Below are 24864 nucleotides of genomic sequence, written 5' to 3'. Positions count from 1 at the left end.
CACAATCTTCCAGATTCCTTCCAGAATAGTTGGTATTACAGGTGTGAGCCACTGTACCCGGCCCCCTTTTGCATTTCTTTTTTGAGCAATCTCAATTTAAGTTCTATTTCTGTTTTAAAATGAGGCTATATGATATTTTTGCTACTGAGTTGTTTAAGCTCCTTGCATATCCTGATTATTAATCACTTCAGTTTTACATTTTCAGTCGTGCTTTATTTCTTGAAGTTAGTGAAAAATGTTTTTCCTAAGGACTTCCAGCTTTAAATATTTTTATAAATAGTGATATTCTTTTCTGTACAGATTTTTTGTTAGATACTAAAGCACAGCTTCTTGTGGAGATAGATAGATGGACAAGCATAAACAATATTGCTATAGAAATCTAAACAAGTAGAAATGGTAATACAAGGTAGACAATTAATTTTGAGTGTTGAGATCTGAAAGTACACTGAAAGAGCTGTTTGAACTACATTTTAAATCCAAAGGATTAACAGGAACCATTTGAGCTACTTGAGAGTAGAATAAATGTAAAAGAATATAGGATTGATTAAAATGTGTATTACTAGGAAAGTAAAATATGGAACTGGAAAAAGATAAAGGGGTTGATTCATTGAAGTGTTCATTTGCAAGGTGGAAAAGATTTATATACTCTTCTAAATGTAATAAAAAAAAGTGCTTGGGGGCTGGGAATATGGCCTAGTGGCAAGAGCGCTCGCCTCGTATACTTGAAGCCCCGGGTTCGATTCCCCAGCACCACATATACAGAAAATGGCCCGAAGTGGCGCTGTGGCTCAAGTGGCAAGAGTGCTAGCCCTGAGCAAAAAGAAGCCAGGGACAGTGCTCAGGCCCTGAGTTCAAGCCCCAGGACTGGCAAAAAAAAAAAAAGTGCTTGGAACAAGGGAGTGATTTAGTGAGATTTATATTGTTGGGCAAGTTGGAAGAGTCAGAATAAATGCCAGAAAGCCAATTAAGAAATTAAGAGAAAAAAAAAGAACTCAAGTAGGATAGTGAGAAAGTTCAGAAGAATAAAAGCCTTTTTCTAGATGTGTCAGTTTTCTCCATGTAGATAATATTTAAAGAATTGAAATTATCAGTTAGACCTCAAAATATTAGAATTAATCTTGCTGTATCACATTTAAAGTGTTGAGAAAAAGTGGAGCCAGCTAAGAAGATTGAAATATAACAGAAATCAGAGAAAAGAATCAGAGTATGATATTCAAAGCAAGGGAGGAACAAGTTTCATAAAACATGAGATGTAAATAGTTGGAAATGCTTCTCAGTTATTAAGAAAGCTTTAGTACTGATGAGAATAGAATTTAGTACTAAGTATGCCATTATTTTGAGAGGAGTTTCAAGAGAATGCAGAAAGAAAAGTAGATTATGTTGGATTATAAAACTAGGATAATCCAAATATTGTATTTGGATCATTTTATTAAAGTTGAGCCAGAAGGCTCTATTTCATAATGGGTTGTGCAAAGTATATTCCAGAAAGAAGGAAAATCAAAATCAAGTATTCATTACCTCACAGTTGTGAAGTGAAGTAGCAATTAATTTAAGTGATAAGTAAAACAAATAGGGGATATTTTCCTTTGAAATGTGGACTGAAAGTGATATAATATATCAGGTGACAGAATTTGTTTCTGTAGATGTTTGTTAGTTGATGTGCAGGCTTGATGGATGAATATACTTGAGTTGATTACTTTTTTTTTTTTGGCCAGTCCTGGGCCTTGGACTCAGGGCCTGGAGCACTGGTCCCTGGCCTCTTTGTGCTCAAGGCCAGCACTCTGCCACCTGAGCCACAGCACCCCTTCTGGCCGTTTTCCCATATGTGTGGTGCTGGGGAATCGAACCCAGAGCTTCATGTGTAGGAGGCAAACACTCTTGCCACTAGGCCATATTCCCAGCCCCTGAGTTGATTACTTTTTACTTAAGAAGAGTTGAAGAAAATGACTCACTTTGAGATTAGTTGTAAAACAACAGTAATGGAAATGATCATTCTTAATAAAGGGCTTGGAGTCTGTGATTATCCTGGAATAAATAACTTGACTGAGAAGAGGGCAATAGCTTTAAGGAAGAAAATAAAAATCTCATTTATGTGGTTGGATATCATCATGATAACAGGATTATAGATGAAGTGAATTGGGCCTTAGAATATTAATATTAATGTAATATTAATATATGTGTAATGTTTGTCCTGCCAGTTATTTCCATAGACTTAATTAGTAAATTTAGCATTTAGTAAATTTCTTTAAGAATGAGCCTGTGGAAGTGGAATTAAAATAGTTGATGGAAATATATATGTTATTTTTTTTAATTTTTTTTTTTAATTTTTGGCCAGTCCTGGGCCTTGGACTCAGGGCCTGAGCACTGTCCCTGGCTTCCTTTTGCTCAGCTAGCACTCTGCCACTTGTGCCACAGCGCCACTTCTGGCCGTTTTCTGTAAATGTGGTGCTGGGGAATCAAACCCAGCGCCTCATGTATCTCAGGAGGCAAGCTTTCTTGCCACTAGGCCATATCCCCAGCCCTATATTTGTTATTTCTGTATAGTTTTCCTTTCCTTCCACTCAGCCACTCCCACCATAGAAAGGATGGGAGGGAAGGAAAAAATTAAAAGGTTATTTCTTTATCAGGCATTATTATACAGCAAAAAAAAGTATTGTAATATCCTTGTTGTCAATGTTTCAGTTTTCTGAGGCTTTAGTTCCCTACAGAGTTCAAAATTAAATGGATAACTTCAGAAATAAACAATTTACAAACATTCAATTACATGTCTGTCTCAGTAATGTGATGAAATTTTTTGCCTTCTCGTTCTGTTTTTCTCTAGATAGGAAGCATCTTTATGTCTAATATATGCACATTGTATATACCATTAGTCACTTAGCAGCCATCTTAGTTATCAGTTCACATATCATACATAAAGGTCTTGGAAGGAGTACTTGTAATAACTTAATGCTCACAGGTTCAAGTGTAAAGATACCAAAGAGAGACCACAATTTGTCCCTCTGCTCTTTCCCACCCCAATATCTCTCTCTTCCTCCCTCCCATTTTCTCCCTTTTTCCTCCCGCTCCTTTCCCCTCCTTACTCCCTCTCTCCCTCTTACTCTTCTACCTCAGCCCCCTTTTTCTGCCAGTTCTACCACTTGAGTCCCAAGCTTAGGTTTTTGCTACTTGGTTGGAAATGGTGTCTCAAAGATTTTTCTGTCCACTCTGACTTTGAATCAGGATTCTCTAGATAGATCTCAGCCTACAAGGCCTTGTGTAACTGTCTGGTGCCGTACCACTTGAACTATATCTAGCTTTATAATTCTTAACCAAGTTCATTGCTGTCTTTTCTTTTGGTGTGCAGCCTTGTAATCCCAGCTACTTAGGAATCAGAAATCTAGAGATCTTGGTGGAACACCTGTCTTGGAATAAAAGCTCAATACCTTATCTGAAAAATAAGCCAAAAATGACTGAGGCCTTGGCTCAAGTGGTAGAGTGCCTGCTTAGCAAGAGAGAGTTCAAATTTAGTATGACAATGACCACTACTATGTTGTTGTTGTTCCTCCTCTTCCTTCCTCTCCCCTCCCCTTTCCTCCTCCCTTCTCCCCATCCCTCCTCCGGCTTCTTCTGCTTCTTCCTCTTGTCCTTTCTTCTCCTTCTTCCTCTTCTTTCTCCCTCCTCTTCCTCTTCTTCTGGAAAAGGCATCAATCCTTTTTTTCCATCAAAAGCTACCAAGCAGGTTTTACTACATACTCTACTAATGTGTACTTGTGATGGTGGTATGGGAATATGATTGCACCATACTTAAATAGGAGCTTTCAGGAATCTAAACAGGAGATTTAAAGTTTATTATTGTTCAGTTTTATTATTCAAGAAGTTACAGATGGTTTTTGGCCTAGAATGTTTAGACCTATTTTTGGCTTTGTGGTGATATAAAAACTATGAATTCAGTAGAAGCTGTGCTTTGAGTTTTGAGTTCTGATTTTTTCCCCCATGGACTAGTGATATATTCCATGTTGGGAGTGACTCTGACCATCTGAAAGTAACCTAATGCCATAAAAAGACTTTTTTTTTCCCACAAGCAAAACATTGTGCTGGGTGCTGGTGGCACCTATAATATTAGCTACTTAGGAGGCTGAGATCTATGGATCTGCTAGCTTGGGCAACGAAGTCTGTGAAATGCTTACCTTCAGCTAACCACCAAAAATCCAGAAGTGAGACTGTGACTCAACTGATAGAGCACCAGCCTTGATGGGAAAAGCCAAGCAAAAGTGCAAGGCCCTAATTTTAAGCCCTGGCCAAAAAAAAGGCGGGGGTGGGGGTGGGGATGGGGGAGGGAAGGAAGGAAAGGGAGAACATATGCATATTGACTGGTTTTTGTTTGCTTTTTTTTCTTTTTTCTTTTTTGTTGTTTGTTGGGCTTCAACTCTGGGCCCTGGGTGCTTTCCCTGAACTCTTCAGCTCAAAGCTAGTGCTCTACCACTTTGAGCCACAGCACCATTTCTGGTTTTCTGGTGATTAAGTGGAGATAAGCATCTCTTGGACTTTTCCTGCCTGGGCTAGCTTTGAACTATAGCCCTCAGATCTCAGCCTCCTGAGTAGCTAGGATTACAGATGTGAGCCACTGGCACCTGGCTGGTTTTTGTTTTGTGTAAGTTGTGACATTAGGGCAAAGAAGAGATATACTGAAACTTTCTCTATGGTTTTGGCCAAAAGTATAAATAAATAAAAATTTCCATTCCTATATATCATTATTTTCGCCTATGGAATGCAAGCAGTTTGGACCACAGCCAGCCCTTAATAGTATGTATGTGTGTGTGTGTGTGAGAGAGAGAGAGAGAGAGAGGGAGGGAGGGAGGGAGGGAGGGAGAGAGAGAGAAAGAGGAGAGGGAGAGGGAACTGATGTTCAAAACAGCAGATGGGGCTGGGAATATGGCCTAGTGGTAGTTGCTTGACTCACATACATGAAGCCCTGGGTTCGATTCCGTAATATGGAGGGCAGATATGGCCAGTGCCATCATTGTCTGTTGAGGGGTGTCACATTGACTCCATCTCAGATTAGTTAAAGAGAGTAGAAGCCGACTCCATTTTTATTAAGATCTCCCCTGCCCTATCCAGGGAAGTTCCCCTTCACTGTGATAAGATTGTGTAAACTGCTTGACTACCTGAGTAGTGGAATGCTCAAGGTTAAACCGGTACCCTCCCCTGAGTAGGCGTATCCGCCTTCATCATGCGAGCCCCGCCAAATCTGTGGGCCAAGTCTAACTAAAATGATAGGTTGGTTAAATCAAACAGTTGCTAGGAAGCCGATTGTAACTCCATTGGCCACCTGTGTGTGACCTGGCACACTCTGTAAGTGTTGTAACCTCATTGGCCACCTGAGTGTGGCAGGCTTGACCATGTGGTATTTGCCTTTATAACCCAACCCCAAGCATGGCCTCAGGGCGCAGTCTCAGCTCCCAAGTCTTGGCTGTGACCCTGGCCAGTCAGTATGCTTTTTAGTGAGACTGTCTCTGAGTGGTGGACTCATGGAGGGATGGGGGCTTCCCCCCACCCCACCCCACATTGTGGTCCCCTCCCTTGGGGGGACCCATTACAGATTCCTCAGCCCCACATATATAGGAAAAGCCAGAAGTGGCACTATGGCTCAAGTAGTGGTAGAGTGCTAGCCTTGAGCAAAATGAAACCAGAGACAGTTCTCAGGCCCCGAGTAGATGTATTAACTAACTACCTCGATTCTGGTAATCACTTCAAAATATTTTGGTATGTAACATGCCTTAAACATCTCTAATGTTATTTGTACCTTATTAAAACTGGAAAGTATTTGCTTCAGTTAATATGTGATTGAAAAACCTATGGTTGTGTGTGGGGGAGGGGGGGCTTGCTTTTGTGTGCATGTGTCCATGCTGTTCCTCAACTCAGGACCTAGGTGCTATCCATGAATTTTTTCTTTTTTTCTTCTCAAGGCTAGCTAGCACTTTACTACTTGAGTCAGAGCTCCACTTGTAGCTTTTTGGTGGTTAATTGGAGATAAGAATATCATGGGCTTTACTGTCTGGGCTGTCTTTGAACCAAAATCTTCAGATTTTAGCATCTTGAGTATGAGTAGATAGGATTAGAAGAATGAGCCACCAGCACCTGTCCCTCTCTCATCTAATTTTAAGGGTTCACCTTCTTGGGCAGTCTTCAGCAAACTCATTCTGGGTTCATAATCTGTGTGATTTGGGAATTTTTTTTTCACTTTTTTTTCTCTTCCCCTGCTTCTATCTTCCCCTCCCTTTTCTTGCTTTCCTAGCAATTTAAGTCAGCTTTGAAAGCATTTGTTGAGTGATTAACTACATCTAACCTCTCCTGAGGAACTTCCCCTTTGTGTACCTCTCAGTATACTTAAAAAGTAGAGAATCATAATGATTAAATCCTCATCTTCAAGAGGAAACTTACCTTTGAGTTTATAATGTTCACTATTGAGTCTTATGTTCTCTGCCAGATAATTTGAGGAAGCAGCACTGCCACTTTCACATATCACTGCTTCTGTGGCTTGGTATTGTAAGGAAGCTGGGAGATCTTTAGATATCTCTTAGTATAGAATAAGAGAGTTTCTTCTGTACTATCCTTAAGTTTTTCTCTGTTAATAAAAGTCTATGAGATTTAGTCTCTAAAAGAGCAAAAATGCCATACTGGAAACATGACTTAAGTGTTCTTCCCCCCCCCCCCCCCCCCACAAATTGGGTTGAGTTAAAGACTTCTACAAAGGGTCAAAGCCCTACACTGAAAAATGTCTTGCTTTCCACCGCAAGCTATTTAAAATTTTTGAGGAAGTAGATTATTCGTTGAGCAAAGTGACACAAAGACTGTTCTGTCAAGAGAATATCTAAGTCCTGAATTGGGGTTCTGTGCCCTGAGATGTATTCACTTTATTCCAGGTGTTCTTAACCAGGATTCATGATTATCAGAATTACTTGCTTCCCCAAACTGACAGCCTCCAAAATAATCAGTCTTGTAAAACTAAGAATTTCTGCACCCCCATCTCTTAGCTAAAGATTAGGAAAGTACATTGTTTGAGGTGGTCTAGATGATACTGAAATTTCTGAAATTATGGTACAAAGTACCAAGTATTTTGAGTCTTCGGGACTGTAATAGCTTTTATCAGATTCCCAAGGGGTTCCTGTCCTCCTTATTCGTAGTGGTATTGTCACTAACTCCTTCATTTACTTTCTCCAATCACTGAATTTCTTGACTTCATAAAATTTAATACTCCATATAAGCCTTTAATTCTCAAACTTGACCGCATCAGAATTACCAATAACTTGTTAAGGCACAGATTTCTGGACTCTGCCCTCAAAGATTTTGATCCTGTAAGTTGGTTGTGAACCCAGCAATTTGTGGCGTGTGTGCACATGCGCTTGCATATGTGTATGTATACTGGGGCTTCAACTCAGGGCCTAACTGTCTCTTCACTCTTAGTCTCACAGGTAGTGCTAGCACTTGAGCCATAGTTACACTCTGGCTTTTTCTTGGCTAGAGAGTCTCATGGGCTTTTCTTCCCAGTTTGGCTCTGAATCTCCATCAGGTATCATTCTCTTTAGGATTACAGGCATGAGCCAGTAGCATCTGGCCAAATTTACACTACATATTTCCTTAATATTGCTAATATTTTTAGACTGGGGGCTATTCTTTGAGAACCACTGCTGTTTGTCTGGTGAACACGACTGTATTCCTTCAGCATTAAACTCTGGAAACAAAGGGTTTCAGGATTCCTTATCGATTATAATTGATATGTTAAAACATAAATCTAAGTTTAGTGTTACTGTAGAATGGTAAAGAAAAGTTTACTCATGGCAAATGAAATGCCATAGCTTTTCTTTTGTATGTGTGCTGATCCTGTGGCTTCAACTCAGGGCCTGAGTGCTGTCTTTTAGCTTTTTTGCTCAAGGCTAGCTCCCTACCACTATAATCCACAGCTATACTTCAGGCTTAAACTTCTAACCACCATCTTAAGATCTCAGTCTTTTGAATAGTTCGGGATTATAGGCATGAGCCACTAGCACTTGGCTTCACAAGCATTATAAGTTGACTACTGAAAAACTTTGTTCATGAAAAAACTCTGCTCTGTATTGCATTTTTTTTGCTTTACCTTTCATCAGAGTAGAAGAATGCTTATTTCCTGCTTTAGCAAATTGAAGGCCCCAGGTTGAGTCCCCAGCACTGAGGGTACCAGAAGGACAGTGACATAAATAGTAGTTAAGCCCAAGAGTTTAAGACCAGCTTAGGCAACATAGGAAGATGCCACATAAATAAATAAATATGCTTATATCCATGAACGCTTTAAGTGGTTTTATTTTTTAATGGATTAAATTTTCTAAAATACAATATGCCAAAGAAAATACAGTCTAAAGTCAATACATAACATAGTTTGGCCTAAATGTGACAAGTAAGAAAGTTGATGGTCAAATACAAAGGATGCTTTCAAATCTCAAGGAAAAAGCAACTGTTATTAAAATTATAAAACGTTATTAGATCCAAAGCAATACCAAAGTTTTCATTTGTCTAGACTGTTTACTGGATATCTGGGTTTGAAAACCAGTACCATGGAATAAGTTTTCATTATCTGTGAAGAGTTAATTCCTGACCTTTCTCTTTCCACAAAGCTTCTGTGCATCATCATTGGGCCTCAGCACTTGCCTGTTTCAGTTAGTTTTGGGATATACTTGATTTATAGGGAAATGTCTTCAGTGAAACAGAAATTGACCTGAATTAAGTAAACCTTGGATACCCAGATACATGGTTAAAATAAATGTATAACATTTTTATTAAAATTATTGACCTAAGTAACTTTTTTTTTTTGGCCAGTCGAGGGGCTTAAACTCAGGGCCTGAACTTTCCCTGGCTTCTTTTTGCTCAAGGCTAGTGTTGTGCCAAGTTGCGAAACGACCACCAAGAAGGCCACCGAGACTCAGACGTTCCCAAATGCAAAAGCAAGGCAAGGCTTTATTCAAGCGAGCTGCAACTCAGGCCTCGTCCTACCCATCATAGTAATAGTCTTGAACATGTTCACACTCACACATGCACACACAAATACATATTCAAAAGATCTTAAAGTGCGCAAAATAAGCATCGGCCGTACATTTTCCAGTGGCAAGAGGCATTTTGTCAATCTTACTCCTGCAACACCCAAATTTTTAAGACAAAACCTTTAACAAATGATTCTAGCATTCTCCAGCCTCATTTTCCAGGGCTAGATAGTCTTAGCAAAACATTTTAGCACACCAAATAATTTTCTGCTTAAGAAGGCTGGGTGGGGGTCCCCCCAGAGTTCTTTTTGCGGACACTCAAGACACAGTGATTGTGAGCTGTCGCCTGTACATCTTATGCAGGTTTGACACAGAAGAGCCTGTCAGAATCACAACCAACACGGACGACAGCGCTGCGTGGTGGGGTCCTGTCCCCCCCCCGCCGCCTGCGGGTGGCTTGGGCTGGCCTTGTGCCGACGCTTCCGTGCCCTGTGCTGCTGGCGCCAGGACTGGGCGGGCCCCTCCAGAGTGGAGTGCACAGCTGAAACATTTTCCTCAGAGTCCTCTTGTAACTGGGGTGGGGAGTATGGAGGGGGAAACATTTCCTCCTCCACGCTTCCTCCCTGGAGGACAGGTGGGCACAAATTCTTCTCTTCCCTCTTGGTTTCTCTCTTGTCACCCCGTGTCTTTTGAGTGAATATTGGGGTAGGGGAAGGCGTGGAGGAGGGAGTCGGTAAGAAAGGCCAAACTCAAGCTGGAGTGTCCCTGTCAACTAGTTCCCTCCAGGTGTCTATATAAGGAATCTGGTCTAGATAGCCTGAACCAGGGGCGTCGATTAGGCTTTGTAAAGTCCTGATCTTAACTATGTCAAAGCTCCTCTCAGGTGGCCAATTAGCTCTCTCACTGACTTCCTTAAGGGCCACACCTCGGTTCTGAGCTATCTCCTTGACATCCCTCCAGTGAGCTAGGGTCAAATCTAGGGGGCTAGATGGGGTCCCCAAGATAGAACGTTACCCATAGCTCTGATCAGATGTTTAGTTCAAAAGGCTACAAAAAAACCAAACAATTATAACAATACAACACACAGGCCTGAGAACAAGAAAAGCTACGGGTTGGAGATCTCCCAAGTTGGCCCACAACCTCCTGCCAGGGTGCAGGAGTGGACCCAAGTTGGCCCACAACCTCCTGCCAGCTAAGCAGAAGGAGCAGACCCAAGTACAAGGTGGGCGGGTTGAGTCTTGGTTAGGAGGCCCTCCTGGTCAGTTCCGGCCAAAAACTGAACTGACTCGCGCCCTACAAGTATCCCCCTTCAAGAGTGGAGAGTCTGGGGCGAGAGTCTCCCTAGGATTGCTGAGTAAGCGCGTCCGCTTGGACAACCCCTTCAAGAACTAAGCAAAAGCAAAACAGACAAATTACAGGACAAGACAAATGAACAGCACTGTTTTCTTACCTTCGGAGTCTGGGGTCTCGGGGGGTCTCTGGGGCTGTCCCGGACGAGCCCCCAAATGTTGTTCCAAGTCGTGAAACGACCACCAAGAAGGCCACCGAGACTCAGACGTTCCGAAATGCAAAAGCAAGGCAAGGCTTTATTCAAGTGAGCTGCAACTCGGGCCTCGTCCTACCCACTGACACAGCGGAGGTTAGGAGGAAGCCCTGAGCTGCGATTGCACAGGGCTTATAAAGGCAAAAAACAAAGTTACAGCCATCAGGTGTTCAAGCAAGACATAAAACAAAGTTACAGCCATCCGGTGTTCAAGCAAGACAAAAAACAAAGTTACAGCAATCAGGTGTTCAAGCAAGCAAGACCCGGACACAAGTACAAATCTGATTGGCACAGGACTGGAGGCATTCTAGGGGTGGTTAGAGTTAAGTATTCCCAGTGGTTACCGGCTGGGCCCCAATAAGCTTGTCCTGGGTCTGCTCACAGGGCCTGCTTATCTCAGGTTCATGTGGTAAAGTGGGGTTCGCATGGTAAAGTGGGGCCTGACTTCAAAGTCTGGCACTCCACCACTTGAACCACAGTGCTACTTCTGGCTTTTTCTATGTATGTGGTGCTGAGGAATTGAACCTAGGGCTTCATGTATGCAAGGCAAGCACTCTACCACTAGGCCACATTCCCAGCCCTAAGGTTGTTGGTTTTTCCTTTTTTTTTTTTTGGTAATAGAACTTACTATTCTTCAACATCTCAGAAGGGAAGTAAAGTTAATTTAAATGAATTGTAATTTATAAGAAAGCACTGCAAAACTGAAGACTATTATGTGAAATTCATTTTTCTATTACAATCCTTTTACTTTATGTATCAATATTTTGATATTTCATGGTTGTCAAAATACTGCCATAAATGATCAGTACTTAAAAGTATATGATTAAAACTTGGATAATTGTATTATAATATTTGTAATTGAAAAACTGTTGAGAATAGGTGACCAATATCACCTAAATGCACTTAGTTTTCAAATATAAATAGCCTCTGTATCATATATAATGGAAGTCTTAATCCCTCAAGGCTAGCAATCTACCACTTGAGCTACAGCATCACTTCCAGCTTTTTCTATATATGCGGTGCTGAGGAATCGAACTCAGGGCTTCATGTATATGAGGCGAGCACTTTACCACTGGGCCGTATTCCCAGCCTCCCTCCGTGTACTTTTTTTAAACCAAACAGTCTACTTGGTTATCATGACTTATTTTCAGATTGGAAATGTTATTTTTTATATTCAATTTTGCCACCTTATGAACGATATGTAAACATTTAGTAATACTTTTATGTATATTTACATATGCAAAATAAGTAGTATGTACAAAAAGTTTGGTTTAATTGTGTTTGTACTTCCCTTTAATCATTCTCTGTTAATGCTAGAAACAAGATCTTTTAGTGACAGGCTTCACAAGTTTTTATCCAGATCCTTTATACTATAGACAGCTTACTACTTTATAAGTAGCTGTAGTTTGGTTTGATAGGAATTGGTTATTAAATTTTTATTTTTTTGTGATGAGCTACAGTTCATCTTCTTGGAAACAATATAGGATCATTTTCATTATGATCTAACCATCTAAGTAATGCTACATAGTTGATTTTATGTGTGTGTCTATACCCTTATGCCCTTACTGGGGCTTGAACTCAGAGCTTAAGTTCTGTCCTTTTGCTTCTTCTGATCAAGGCTGGTGTTTTACCACGTGTTTTCCCCCCACCTTCATAGTATTTCATCTTTCCCAGTATTGTTTTTAAAGTTTCCTTACTCTACTTTTGTTCTGAAAGGTCATAGTACTGTTAGTATAGTATAAATTAATGACGTCACTTTCTTTCCTCTTCATTATGATTTAGCAATTTCTTTTACATAAGTTTCACTTTCCTCCATTTAAAGTTCAAAGTTTAAAGTTTAATACAGCAGATAGCAACGCACTTTGCTTTCTGCCTTGGTTATGCCACCAAGCATGAAAAACAATACAATTTTTAATACCACTTATCAGTGTAAAAATTCTTCAGCTATGAATTTTAGTTCTGGGCTCAGGGCTTCCATAATATTCTTTTTTTGGATTTTTCATTTATTTGGGTTTTATAAACTATATGTGATTGTGTTCCCATGTTCTAGTCTCATGCAATGGATTCATTGGAACATTGAAATATTTTGTTATACAAAACATTACGTATTCCCCCCCACCCCGATCCTTTGTTTGAGAACTTCTTTGATTAGTTTTGCTATATGAGCATTAAAATTGATTTGTTTAAAGCCAAGGTGTCAGTGGCTCATGCCTGTAAACCTAGCTACCCTGTAGGCTGAGATTTTAGGATCTTGGTTCAGAGCCAGTCAAACAAGAAAGTCTGTGAAACTATTATCTCCAATAAACTTCCCAAAAAGCCAGAAGTGAAGATGTGATTCAAATGGTAGAGTGCTAGCCTAAAGCAAAATTACCTGAGGACAGTGCCTAGGCCCTGAGTTCAAGTCCCAGAACTGTCACACACAAACAAATTGATTTGTTTAGTTCCAAATCTTACTCCTGTTTATCATATATAACACAAAATAACTTGGGGAAATGACTTTCCAAAGCAAAAATAAAATATCAAATATTATATGAACAAGTGAAACATTAAGTATGATCCAATGTATTAATTGTGTGATACCTACTTCTTTTTTTTTTTTTTTTTTTAATTTTTTTTTTTGGCCAGTCCTGGGCCTTGGACTCAGGGCCTGAGCACTGTCCCTGGCTTCTTCCCGCTCAAGGCTAGCACTCTGCCACTTGAGCCACGGCGCCGCTTCTGGCCGTTTTTCTGTATATGTGGTGCTGGGGAATCGAACCTAGGGCCTCGTGTATCCGAGGCAGGCACTCTTGCCACTAGGCTATATCCCCAGCCCTGATACCTACTTCTTAAGCAAACTGCCTCTAGCTGTTTTGAAAGAAAACCCAAATAACTTGGCAAAGTGGTTTAAGCATCTAATTCTAACCAAATTTGGCAACAGGATAACTATGGACTGGTAATAGTTTGAAATATAAAGTAGAACAAACTGAAAAGGCAGGTCTGAAATATATATATTTCTCTATATATATTTGTGGGAAGAAATACAACCTGCAAAGTTATTTAAAAAAAAAAAAGCAGGTAAACTCTCAATACTGGGAGAAAGAGGACTGGTAAAGATAATTCTGAACCTGAAGTCATGGGTATGACAAACTCATAGAAGAACTCATGATGAAAGAAAAGACATAGAATTCTGCCATAGTGTTACTGAAAATTTAGAGAATGGCCTCTGGAGTTTTAAAGCATGTTTTAGAATATATGTCATTAAAATTTTGGCATGCTATCTGCCGAGTTACAGAGTGGACATTTCTGTTGGTATATTTTTTTGGTGACTGAGTAATTATCAAGAATATACCAAAAAAGGGGGAAGGAGCTGGGTGCCAGTGGCTATCTACTCCGGAGGTTGAGATCTGAGGATCTCATTCAGGAAAATCTATGAAATGCTAATCTCCAATTAACTGCCTCAAATCCACAAGTAGAGCTGTGGATCAAGTGGTAGAGCACTAGTCTTGAGCAAAAAAACTCAGGACAGCACCCAGGTCCTGAGTTCAAGCCCCAGGACCAGAACTAAGTAAAGGACTATTAAATGATTCTCCACTCTTGAATATCTAACAAGGTTGTGACTTTTCTGTTTATTTGCATGATTATTTTGTTAATGTGTGTTTCCTTTTTAAAAACTACAAAAGCTGTGGTTGTGTAGGAATTTGTCTTTTCTTCACTATTATATTTATCCTAAATGCTCAGTGTCAAACACAGAAAAACATATATATATATATATGATGCGCAACATATGATATATATATATATGTTAAATGACGTGCCACATGATAGAGGAATGGTAGAAATTTCATAAAAGTGATTAAGGTGAAGGTCCATATGATCTTAAAATATTTGTAGAACCCAATCATTTTAAAGAAGAAACTGCTACACAGCTTTTGCAATATATGGAAGATCTTGGGATGTATAATTTTATTAATGTGAAAAGTTAATCCTCTGGATGTTACCACGATACAGGAATTTTACATTCAATTTTTCATTTTAAAAGCTTTTATAAGGAAAAGTACAGTGTATTGAAACTTGTTTTAGAAAAAAGTCTACACGAAAGGGCATATCACACTTTGATACTTGTCACTATTATCATTCAGCTTCTTTACATATCAGTTTGTCGAAAAGTAATTAAAATAGCATCATTGCAAAGTACAATTAATGCAGGTCATAGAAAGCTTTTTCATGAGGTCTTATGTTTGTTTCTTAGAACCACAAAAAATTAAATGAGGTTGTTTTTAATGGTTTTATGTTTGCTTAGGTCTTTATAATTTTAAGAATTCCTTGTTTAGGCTTCCATATGTATTTAGGTAAGAGATTTAATTTTGTGTCCCGAGATAAATGTAATCAAAATACCTTTTTAACTCTTTAATTGTATATATACAGTTCTCACATTATTGGAAAGAACAGATTTTCTTCCCTAAACCACAGTTGCTTTTCCCTTGGCCTCTGTTTACTTTCTCACCTCTGTTGATTTATTCAGCTTGAAACCTAGAAACAAGCTAAAAAGGAAGGAAGTCAGAGATGATTATTTCTGGGCAGAAACTAGAGTAACTTCCTCTTCCTCCAGCCTGTTTTAAAAGCCAGAAAAGGGCTGTATCCACATCCTCCCCTCCCAAGAAAAAGAAATGGTCAGTAACATTGTTTTCCTTTTTCTAGTAAGGGAGATAGAAGCCATAAGAACAAAGGATTTAACTCTGATTTTCTCTGTCTGAACATTGGATCTTCCAGCACTAGTAAATTGTGAGACAAAGAGAGAATTAAGAGGATTTGTGTAAAACGTAAAAACATAATGTTTGATGACAAATTTTCTGTATTATTTTATTTCACTATTTTTTTTTTTTTTTTTCCCCAGTCCTGGGGCTTGGACTCAGGGCCTGAGGACTGTCCCTGGCTTCTTTTTGCTCAAGGCTAGCACTCTGCCACTTGAGCCACAGTGCCACTTCTGGCCATTTTCTGTATATGTGGTGCTGGGGAATTGAACCCAGGGCCTCATGTATACGAGGCAAGCACTCTTGCCACTAGGCCATATCCCCAGCACCCCAATATTTCACTATTTTTTTAATGCTAGTACCTGGGCTTCACTCAAGGCTTCAAGTTTTTCTTTAGGTCTGGCACTACCACTTGAGCTGCAATTCCAGTTTAACTTTTGTGATGATTAATTGGAGATAGTCTTTTGGACTTTTTTGCCAGCCTAGCTTTGAGCCCTTTATTCTAGATTCCAGCCTCCTTCTTAGGATTATAGGTGGTGCCACCTGTACATGGATTGCTTTACTCTTTTTGTTTGTTAGAAATTTATCAGATTACCAGACCAAATTTACATTAATATATTTACAAAAATGTTAGTCAAATCCAATTTAAATAGTCAAAAGCTATTCATTGTCTGGACAACGGTGGCTCAAGCCTACTCAGGCTGCTGAGCTCTGTAAGATCAAGGTTCATAGATATCCTGTGCAAGAAAATCCAAGAAACTCCATCTACAATTGCTGGGCAGAGGCATGGTTCAAGTGATAGAGTATTAGTGGAGCAGGCATACAAATGGAGCAAGCTCAGTCATAATACCTGACAATTATGGCATCTAGGTTGTTAAATGCAGTTTTATATTATTTGACTGTGTTGGAGGACACTGATAGTACTTCACAGGCAGTGATAGCTATTTTAAGTTTGTCTCTGTATAATCAAAACCCAAATTTATGCTGCAATATAGGTGAATCTTATAAATATTGAACTTAATATTTTATGTATAGTAAATTATAGGATTGTAGTATAAAATGTATGTAAAGTTTGATTCTATCAAGTGGTATCAGGTATTTGTTTCCATTGCTGTTTGGGGCTCACTGATTTTCTTGGTACTTATATGACATAGTATGACCTTTTTATTTCCATATATGTCCCTATTTGTTCTCTTAAGTAATTCATTTTGATTGATTTATTAGAGTATATGTGATTTTGTACTCAGTATTAGTAAAATATTTTATACTAAAGTTAACTAGCATTATAGTGTTTTCTGTTGAATAAAATGTTACATTTAGCACCAACCGTGAAGTATAACATAGATATATTTTACTTTTATCCTTAAGCTAATCATTGTCCATAAGCCATAAGTATAAGGCTATCATATACTAAATTGAAACCTCCTATTTTCAGCTGGTTTGATACCAGTTATTATTGAAATGAAAACACTGTGAGTTAAGTATAAAGGAGTTATATATCCTTATAAATAAGTAGTAAATTTTAGATTTATGAAAATTAAAAGATATCTTAGTGGGGGCTGGGAATATGGCCTAGTGGTAGTGTGCTTGCCTTGAGCAAAAAGAAGCCAGGGACAGTGCTCAGGCCCTGAGTTCAAGCCCCAGGACTGGAAAAAAAGAAAGATAGCGACATGGAGACAAATGAACAATGAAATTCTATGTACATATGCCATTTAAAGTAGGTGAACTATTTTATACTTGAAGGTATATTTTCAAAGCTTTATTTGCATTCTTTCACATTTCTTCATATAATCCTTACAATAAAATGGAAAGCATTTCAGTTAAATCTTAATAGTGAAGCATGATTGACTTAACAGCTAACTTACGGATTTCATTGACTGTTCTAAAGATCTATTAAACTTCAGGACCAGGAAACCACCCCTACCCCTCTACTCTTCACATCCCCCGCCCCCCGGAAAGAAAACAATTATACTAACAAATAAGTAGATACAGCCTGATGTTTAGTGTATGTCCACAAATCATTTACAGCCTGATGTTTAGTATACACCCACAAATCATTGTTTTTATCTCTGGACTCTGCTTTGTTGAGTAGCTAAAATTAACTTTGTGTCATTACTTAAATATCTATTATAATATGAGGAAATGCCTTTAGAGTATCCCTGTCTAGTAGAAATAAAAATTGAGCCAAATGTAATTAAAATATTTAGGATTTACATTAAAATTAAAGAGCAGAGATTAAATATACTGTTTTATTTAATTAGTATATCCAAATACTGTCTCAAGATGCAGTCAACGTAGAACTTTGAGATACCTTACTTTTTGGTGTATATTTTTTATGTACAGCAAACATCTCACTTTAGATTAACCTGCATTTCAGTTGCTCAGTTGGTCACATATGGTTAGTCTATCCCATATCAAACAATGCAATTCCAGAATCCAGATACACATTAATAGACATCAGAAAAATGTTTTATGCTTTCAGCTTACAAATTTTTATCTGTGAACTGTATAAACTGTTTATGAAAATGTAAATATTTAAAAAATCTGCCAAAATACATGTTACTAGCTTTTCTCTTTTTGAATAAAGTTGCCTGTAAGGCTGTTTTTCATGTGATTTTTTTTTCACTTAAACGGATACCAAAATTTCTAATTGATTTTCTTGAGTGTTTTTATATTCTTAAGACAATATAAACCGAAAAAAATGCTTTGCTTGAAAACACACTAAGTATTTCTTATGGTTTAAAGCTGTGCTTTATTTTTGCCAACTGGACATACTTAACTTTTTCTTTTTTTCCCCACTTTCTCACCTTGGTAAATCTGGAAAGCAAAAACTTTATATTTGCATTTGCTTTATGAAGGAGACAGTAAACTTGAGCTTTCAGTCTCGCCACTAGTCTGCCTTTGTCTGTTGTTAAAATTATGAGCCAGTCTCTATGGCCGCAGCCAAATGAGTAATCACCAGTAATGTGACTCGTGCTGGAAGTGACTCCATCAGCACCTGTGACGGGGGATTAGTTACAGTTTACAGAGCACCGCCTCTTCCCTTCTCTCTGTGCGCCTTGAGCCAAGTACTCTTTCTCATTTGGGTGTCTGCTCTGTTGGAAGCTACTGCAGTGTGTTTCCACGCAGAGTACAGTGGGAAAGGCTTCCTCTAGCTAATGGATGGCTGTTGTCTTTATTTGGAGTATCTTACTGGTTATGTAAGCGACCTCGGGAGAAATTATCCTGACCCAGATCGGAGGATGCGGTAGTGCTTCAGCTGCAGGATTTCTTAGTCGTTAACACCACAGTGCTGATGACAAAGAGCGAGTTGTAATCCTCATCACTGCCAGGGCTGTGCCGGAGCAGACAGAAAATCGTCATTTTCTGGTCGGAAGACTTGTTAGGTTACAGCCCCTGCTTGGTTTTGTGGTCTTGGCTTTTCTTCCTATACAATGACGCTGCTGCAAGTGAGCTCTGAAGTGCTTGGTTTAAAAGCCATTTGCCTGTGATTTTTGAAGACTAAAGAAGTATTTACGATAGATTAAAAAAAATACATGCTGCTTAACAGCAAAATGAACTGTCAGCTGTACTTACTGACCTTTAAAGTCTTGGCTTGGATTTCGGAGATTTAAAGATACTTGAAAATTCTCAAGAACAAAGTACGGTTTGTATTTTTCTGCTTCCTTTTTCTTTTGTCTTAATTTACATTGGGTTTTGGTTCTCAGCCTTAGGAATTGAGGTCACTGCCTTTTTTTATTCGAGTTCTGGCTTTGGTGTTTTTAGTTTTAAGATTTTAAAAACTGTTTAGAAAGAGGTTAACTGTAACAATGTGAAGCACTAAAAAGATTCATTTAAAAACTTGATTCTTAAAAAATAAAGTATGACAGAAGTATTTCAAATGGATATTTCAAAGGAAGTAAGGATACTTGTTTTCTGAGGGCCTTTTTTTGGGTAGTGTATTCTCTTCCCAACCCCCAACTTGTTTTCTAACATGTTTTTCAGCAGGTCTGCTTGGGTGGGAATCTGGACTTTGTTCTTTGAAGTAGCTCTGGTCTTTTTTGTTGTTGTTGTTGTTGTTTGTTTGTTTGCCAAAATCTCCACGTTAAAATGTGTCCTTGTTTGCCTTATGCTTCACAATTTACTTTTGTCGAGATTTCTATCCATATTTTTGTGGCTAATGCGCCTGACTTTTTTTTTTTTTTTAACTTGGAAAAGGAATTGTTAATGTTAACCGGAGATTGTTCAGAGACTCAGACAGCAGACATAAACTCCATGAATTTGCTGTTAAATGTTAGCTGGTGAGTCTTAACATGGTTTGTTTGAGCAGCTGAGTTGTATTTGAAAGCCGTAGCTGATTTATCTAAAAAATGTTTTTTTCGGGGAGGGCTCATCTGTTCGCCTCTTCCTCATGTGAATGGAATGCGGTGCAGCATAGAGCCCCAAACAGGATACAGTTGGTCTAAGCATTCTTCCTATAGCGTGGTAGGCCTTACTGGAAATATAGACTTTCAAGTATATTTATTTTGTCTTTAGACTGATTTTAAAGAATGGTTAACACAGACAAATGACCTTAAGAGTACTCTAATCTGATAAAGTATTTTGTTTAAAACTAAGTATGCGATTTTAAGTTACTTGAATTTTTAGAGACCGAAGTCTTTTCTGATTAGGGCCTTATTGTACAGTGACTTTTCTTCAGATGTAGTTCTTTGCTTCCCCTTAGGCGGTGGAAGTTCCTCACAGAATATCTTTAGTCTTGAATTAGTAATGCATGAGTTCTAGTTTCTGTACATTCCAGTGCGTCTACAGCCATGAAATATTGACTTCAGATTCATCATAAAAACTATAGAATACATGCTTTTATTTAAACACATGCATGTTAAATTTTATGGTAATACTATAACTTGAAAGTAAGTTAGACTTGGGTATAAACATTAACAGTGGTTACATTGTTGATTTGCCACTAAAAGAAACTGGCATATTTTTAACTACATCTTTTTGTGTTTCTCTTTATTATTTTTTTTATAAAGTAGAATCAGTCACTCATTCATGGTTGATCGCTTAACACATGTTAAAATATTCCCTTAGCAAGCATTATAAAAGTATTTATTGGTACCTGATAGGAACTTATTTGTATTTAAATATATTTTATCATTTTTAATTCGTGGCTTTTCCTATTTAAGAAATGTAATATAGTTTTGCCCTATTTTGTATCCACAATTATAATTGCTCAGGTATCAGAAATAGATCATGGTTCTTAATGAGTACTCAAATTTGAATATTGTAAACTTAATATTTTTATATTTTCAGTCACCAAATTTTACAAATTTCTTTCAAGTAAACCTTCAAACTTGAGGAACTTTCATTTTAACCTAGAAGTTAAACTTTTCCCCTTAAGAATAATTTAAGGTAATTAAAGTTACCCCTAAAGCCTTGAATTGTCTTGTAGAGAAAAGCATGTGAGAGACTGACTAGTCAAAAGAATATTTTTCATATTATAAAAGGACTAGATCTCATGCAAAATGCAAATCACACCTGTATTATTTGCCTGAGACTGGTGGAGTTTACTTCTATGTCAAATCCTAAGTTAATTTGTATCCTTAGCAACTTAGATAATATATACCTTGGCCTAACCATGATACTGTTTGAAAAGAAATAGGACATTTGATATGCTTAAAAGTCCTCATGAGAAGATGCTAATATTTTGTAATTTACTGAAAACTCAAACTGACAGGTTTAAACATGAAAACAATTTTTCATTGTTACGATGAGCTAAATTAATCTTTTTCAAGTATTATTCTTGTCAGTAGATTCCATAATAGCAGGCATTTTTTAAAGTTAAAATAAGTACTCTTATTTTTCTTAAACATTGTCACTTAAGGAAAATAATGAATAGGATTTTATGAAATCATCACTTTAGTAATCTAGTTCTGGCAAGTAGGAAATATTAGAATGACAAATAAACTTAAATAGAATAATACTTTAATAAGGTAGTGAGTTTCTACTTTAAAGATGTAATTTCTCACTCAAAATACTTACCATAAATAATATATAGTGCTTTAAGTTTAGAACACAAAACTTTACTATACTTAGACTTTCTAATTGTAAATGTTGAATATAAGTGAATAATCTACGAGGTATTGTTTTGGGTTCTTTTTGTGGAGGAGGGTAAGAGAGTTGAAAAGGTTGAACCCAGAGTTTTGTTCATACTATTAAGTACCTACTCTTAACACTGAGTTATATCACACTGTGAAAATATTTACCACAATAATTCAGTTAAGATGTTATTATTTATAAATTCACTGTATAGTGTAAAAAGAGGCATATTTAAAATTTTGGGGGTTTTCCCCTCATGTTTTTACCTAGTCAAAGCAGTTACAGAATTGTAGTCAAATTTCTTACAGGAATTAACTTCTTATGAGCCACCTTAAACTTAAGATCTTGAAGTTTTCCCAGAGTATGTTTACTACTAGTGATTAACAAGATGTTATATTTCTTGAAGACATAATTTGAAAAGAGGCAAACACAATGGCTTTGGAACCCTTGGGAATTTTTACTATGTTAATTAAAAGCTGTTTGGTACTCAAATGATCCATCCAGTTTGCCTTACAGTAAAGAAGATTCCTTCTGTGACATAAGTTAAGCAGTTTAGAAGTTACTTTCATTTTTTAATTTTTGGCTTTTAAGGTAAAGCTACTCTTATATAAGATGATAAAAATGTTTTTGCTTTCAAGTTTTAGAACAGTCCCATGGATATAAGCTCATTTAATTTTTATTCAAGCTTCTACTAAGAGTTGGAGTGAAATAGCCATTAAAACAATAATTACATGGTATTATTATCCTTTCTCTACCTCTTCTCATACCCTAAGGTATGAGTAAAATACATAAAAGATGGATCTTTTTAAAAAGAGTCGCGCGACCTTAGATTCACATTTGTTAGATAAGTCCTAGAGATCTGGAGAAATTTTGCTGCTAGAATGTAGTACTTGGTGTTCTCTTCCTATTGCTTTTCTCTATGAAATGACTTTTTATCCATGCTTGGGGCAGGGGTAGGGGTAAAGTTAAAAGACGATATGCTTCCTGTGGAACAAAAACTTGACTTAGTGTGGATGATCTAGAAAAAAATTAAATTTGAAATCATACTCTTGAGTGGTAATAGTTTAAAAGAAATGAGTACACACTCATGTTTTCAGAAACTGTTTCTTCTTTTGAATATTAAGCAAAAAACTTACATAAACATTTGATTTTTTTTTCCAGAATGAAAAATTGGGACTTAATAGGACACATACGTGCATACACAGAGTTATTTATTTCTTTTTAACACAAAATATCCTATTGATAAACAAATTGCTTTATACTTTTGTGGTTACTGACAATAATGCATAGTATTTCTATGCCCCTCCTTTCACACACCACATTTAGGAAACACAATCTAGAAAATAACCATCAGAAAATTTCTTTTCTTTACAGACTTTCAAGCCACTGGTTGAGAAAAGTAAACCCAGATCAGTCACTGCAGTAGAATTCCTTATAGACAAACAACTGGATTTTTTAACTGAGGATAGTGCCTTTCAGCCCTACCAGGTAAGAAATTTTGGATTACTTAAAAAAAAATTAATTAAAACACTTTCAGCAAACATCTTCAAGTGTACAAGGAATTCATTTAGTATATTTATTGTGTGGGCTTTGTGTATGTGTGGTGGTATTAGGGTTTGAACCCAAGGCTTCCTGCTTGCTAGGCAGGTACTCTAGCACTTGAGCCACATCCACAGCTTAATTCAGCGAATTTTTATCACACACAAATGATTCTTTTATTTCTTGAAATATGTACTGAAAACTTTATGTAAACCAGAAATTTGTCTTTACACAGTAGCCCGTGAAATCCTAAATGTTAGAAAATAGCTAGTTAAATATTACTATTCATTATTTTTGTTTCCAACTCTAAAAGTTTAAAGATATACTCAGTATAATTGGATTTAATTTTCACATGTCTGCAACTGTCATTTTCATGTAATAGCAATTTCTTTTTATCTTCAGTTCTGTGAACCCAGGCCTTGAGCATGCTAGGCAAACATCTTTTATCTACAGTCCTCATTTCTTTTTAAGGGAATATTTCTGTTAAGTTGCCACTAGTTGAATAATTTGCTGATTAAAATATAAATACAAGCTGGGTACCTGTGGCTTACGCCTGTAATCCTAGCTACTCAGGAGGCTGAGATCTGAGGATCCCAGTTCAAAGTCAGCTCAGGCAGAAAAGTCCAGGAGACTCTTAACCTCTAATAAACCACTCAGAAAAAATCAGAAGTGGCACTGTGACTCGTAAGTGGTAAAGCGTAGAGCAGAGTGCTAGCCTTGAGCTGACGAGCTCAGGGATAGTGCCCAGGCCCAGACCACCCGCCCCCCCCCCCCCCCCCAGTACAGACACACACACATTAATACATTTTATTGGATAAGATTTTCTATTAGAAGATTAGATTTAGATTATATGAAGAAACTCAGAAGAAGTAGTAAATTAACTTGGTGTGATAATACATGTTTGTAAGTACTCTGCTGAAGCATAAAAATCTTTTTGAAAGTCAGGGCTGCAGTGACTAACACCTGTAATTGTAGATACTCATAAGGCTGAGATCTGACTAGGGTAGAATCTACCTCATACAGACAAATCCAGAAGACTTTTATCTCCAATTAACTAGCAAAAAACCAGAAGTGGAAGTGTGACTCAACTGGTAGAGCCCTTGCCTAGTACACAGTACATTCCCCCCCCCCCCCCCAAAAGTGATTGTGAAGAAAATGAGTATTAAGCTTTTATGTTGTTTTAATTTGGGAGTTAATATTTTAAGGTATTAAGTAAAATAACACAGTTTATTTTATTTTTACATCAGACTTTTAGAGAATCAGTTATATTATTTAGGTTTCTTTTTACTTTAGTGTTTAAAATAATACTGTAACAGAAAGAGAAAATGAGAGAACTAGTTTTACCTTTTCTTTTTTTTTTTTTTTGTGCCAGTCCTGGGTTGAGGGCTTGGGCACTGTCCTGAGCTTTTTTTTTGCTCAAGGCTAGTCTAGTTTAACATTGTTTTCTTAAGGAATCAATTCTCCTAGTGCATGCCATACAATTACTGATTTTTAAATAAATAAAATGGAGAGCCATTGTTTCCTTGGAAAGAACAAGGGCTTGAGTTAATGAGCAATGATTTGTTATGCTGGAGTTAAAATACTTGGGGAATTACAGTAGCTATGTATTAGGTTTACCAAAATGACACAGTAGTTCTGTTTAATGTACATGTTATTTTGTTACTTGAAGTCTGCATGTGATTTTTAAAAAAAGTCTTTCCTTTTTCGTTTTCTTTTAGATAGCTTTTTTTTTTTGGCACTGTTACCTTTATTCTTTTTGTTCATAAAATTTATAGCTAAAAATTTACAATTAATCCTAGTTTAACAGTGAAGGAACTTTTCCCTTGGGTTTATTTTGTTTTTGTGTATGCCATTTGATATACTCTGGGCCTTATTATCATTTGTTTTGTTTAAAAGTCATTTAAAGTAAGTTTAAATAGATAAGACCTAGGTAGGTAAATTCAGAGGAACCCTTCCTAACTCATTATATAATTTTTTAATTCTGTGG

The 24864-nt window shown here is 37.4% G+C and overlaps 1 protein-coding gene and 1 long non-coding RNA gene across 5 annotated transcripts in view; one reads left to right on the top strand and one right to left on the bottom strand.

Moving 5' to 3' along the window:
* The window catches only part of Jmjd1c (jumonji domain containing 1C), a 172889-nt gene that overhangs the window by 54516 nt on the left and 93509 nt on the right, over nt 1–24864 (top strand). For 2 of the 4 annotated variants that reach the window (XM_048338859.1, XM_048338857.1), the window contains exons 1-2: nt 18449–18904; nt 22713–22826. Coding sequence is in view for 1 of the 4 variants with exons in the window: in XM_048338856.1 (XP_048194813.1) it covers nt 22713–22826 (114 nt within the window). In the remaining 3 variants the exon portion in view is untranslated. Of the gene's footprint in view, nt 1–18448; nt 18910–22712; nt 22827–24864 lie in introns of those variants that run through there. The other 2 variants (XM_048338858.1, XM_048338856.1) reach the window with 2 other exon arrangements.
* On the bottom strand, nt 840–23950 carry LOC125346372. The gene is made up of 3 exons (XR_007209919.1): nt 23634–23950; nt 4207–4210; nt 840–864 (listed from the first exon to the last, which is right to left on the bottom strand). It is a non-coding gene; the product is annotated as an uncharacterized LOC125346372 (long non-coding RNA).

This window comes from Perognathus longimembris, chromosome 2, assembly GCF_023159225.1.
Source record: "Perognathus longimembris pacificus isolate PPM17 chromosome 2, ASM2315922v1, whole genome shotgun sequence".
Taxonomy (NCBI): domain Eukaryota; kingdom Metazoa; phylum Chordata; class Mammalia; order Rodentia; family Heteromyidae; genus Perognathus; species Perognathus longimembris.
Note: the sequence above shows the minus strand (reverse complement) of the source record. Positions and strands in the feature narration are given on the sequence as shown.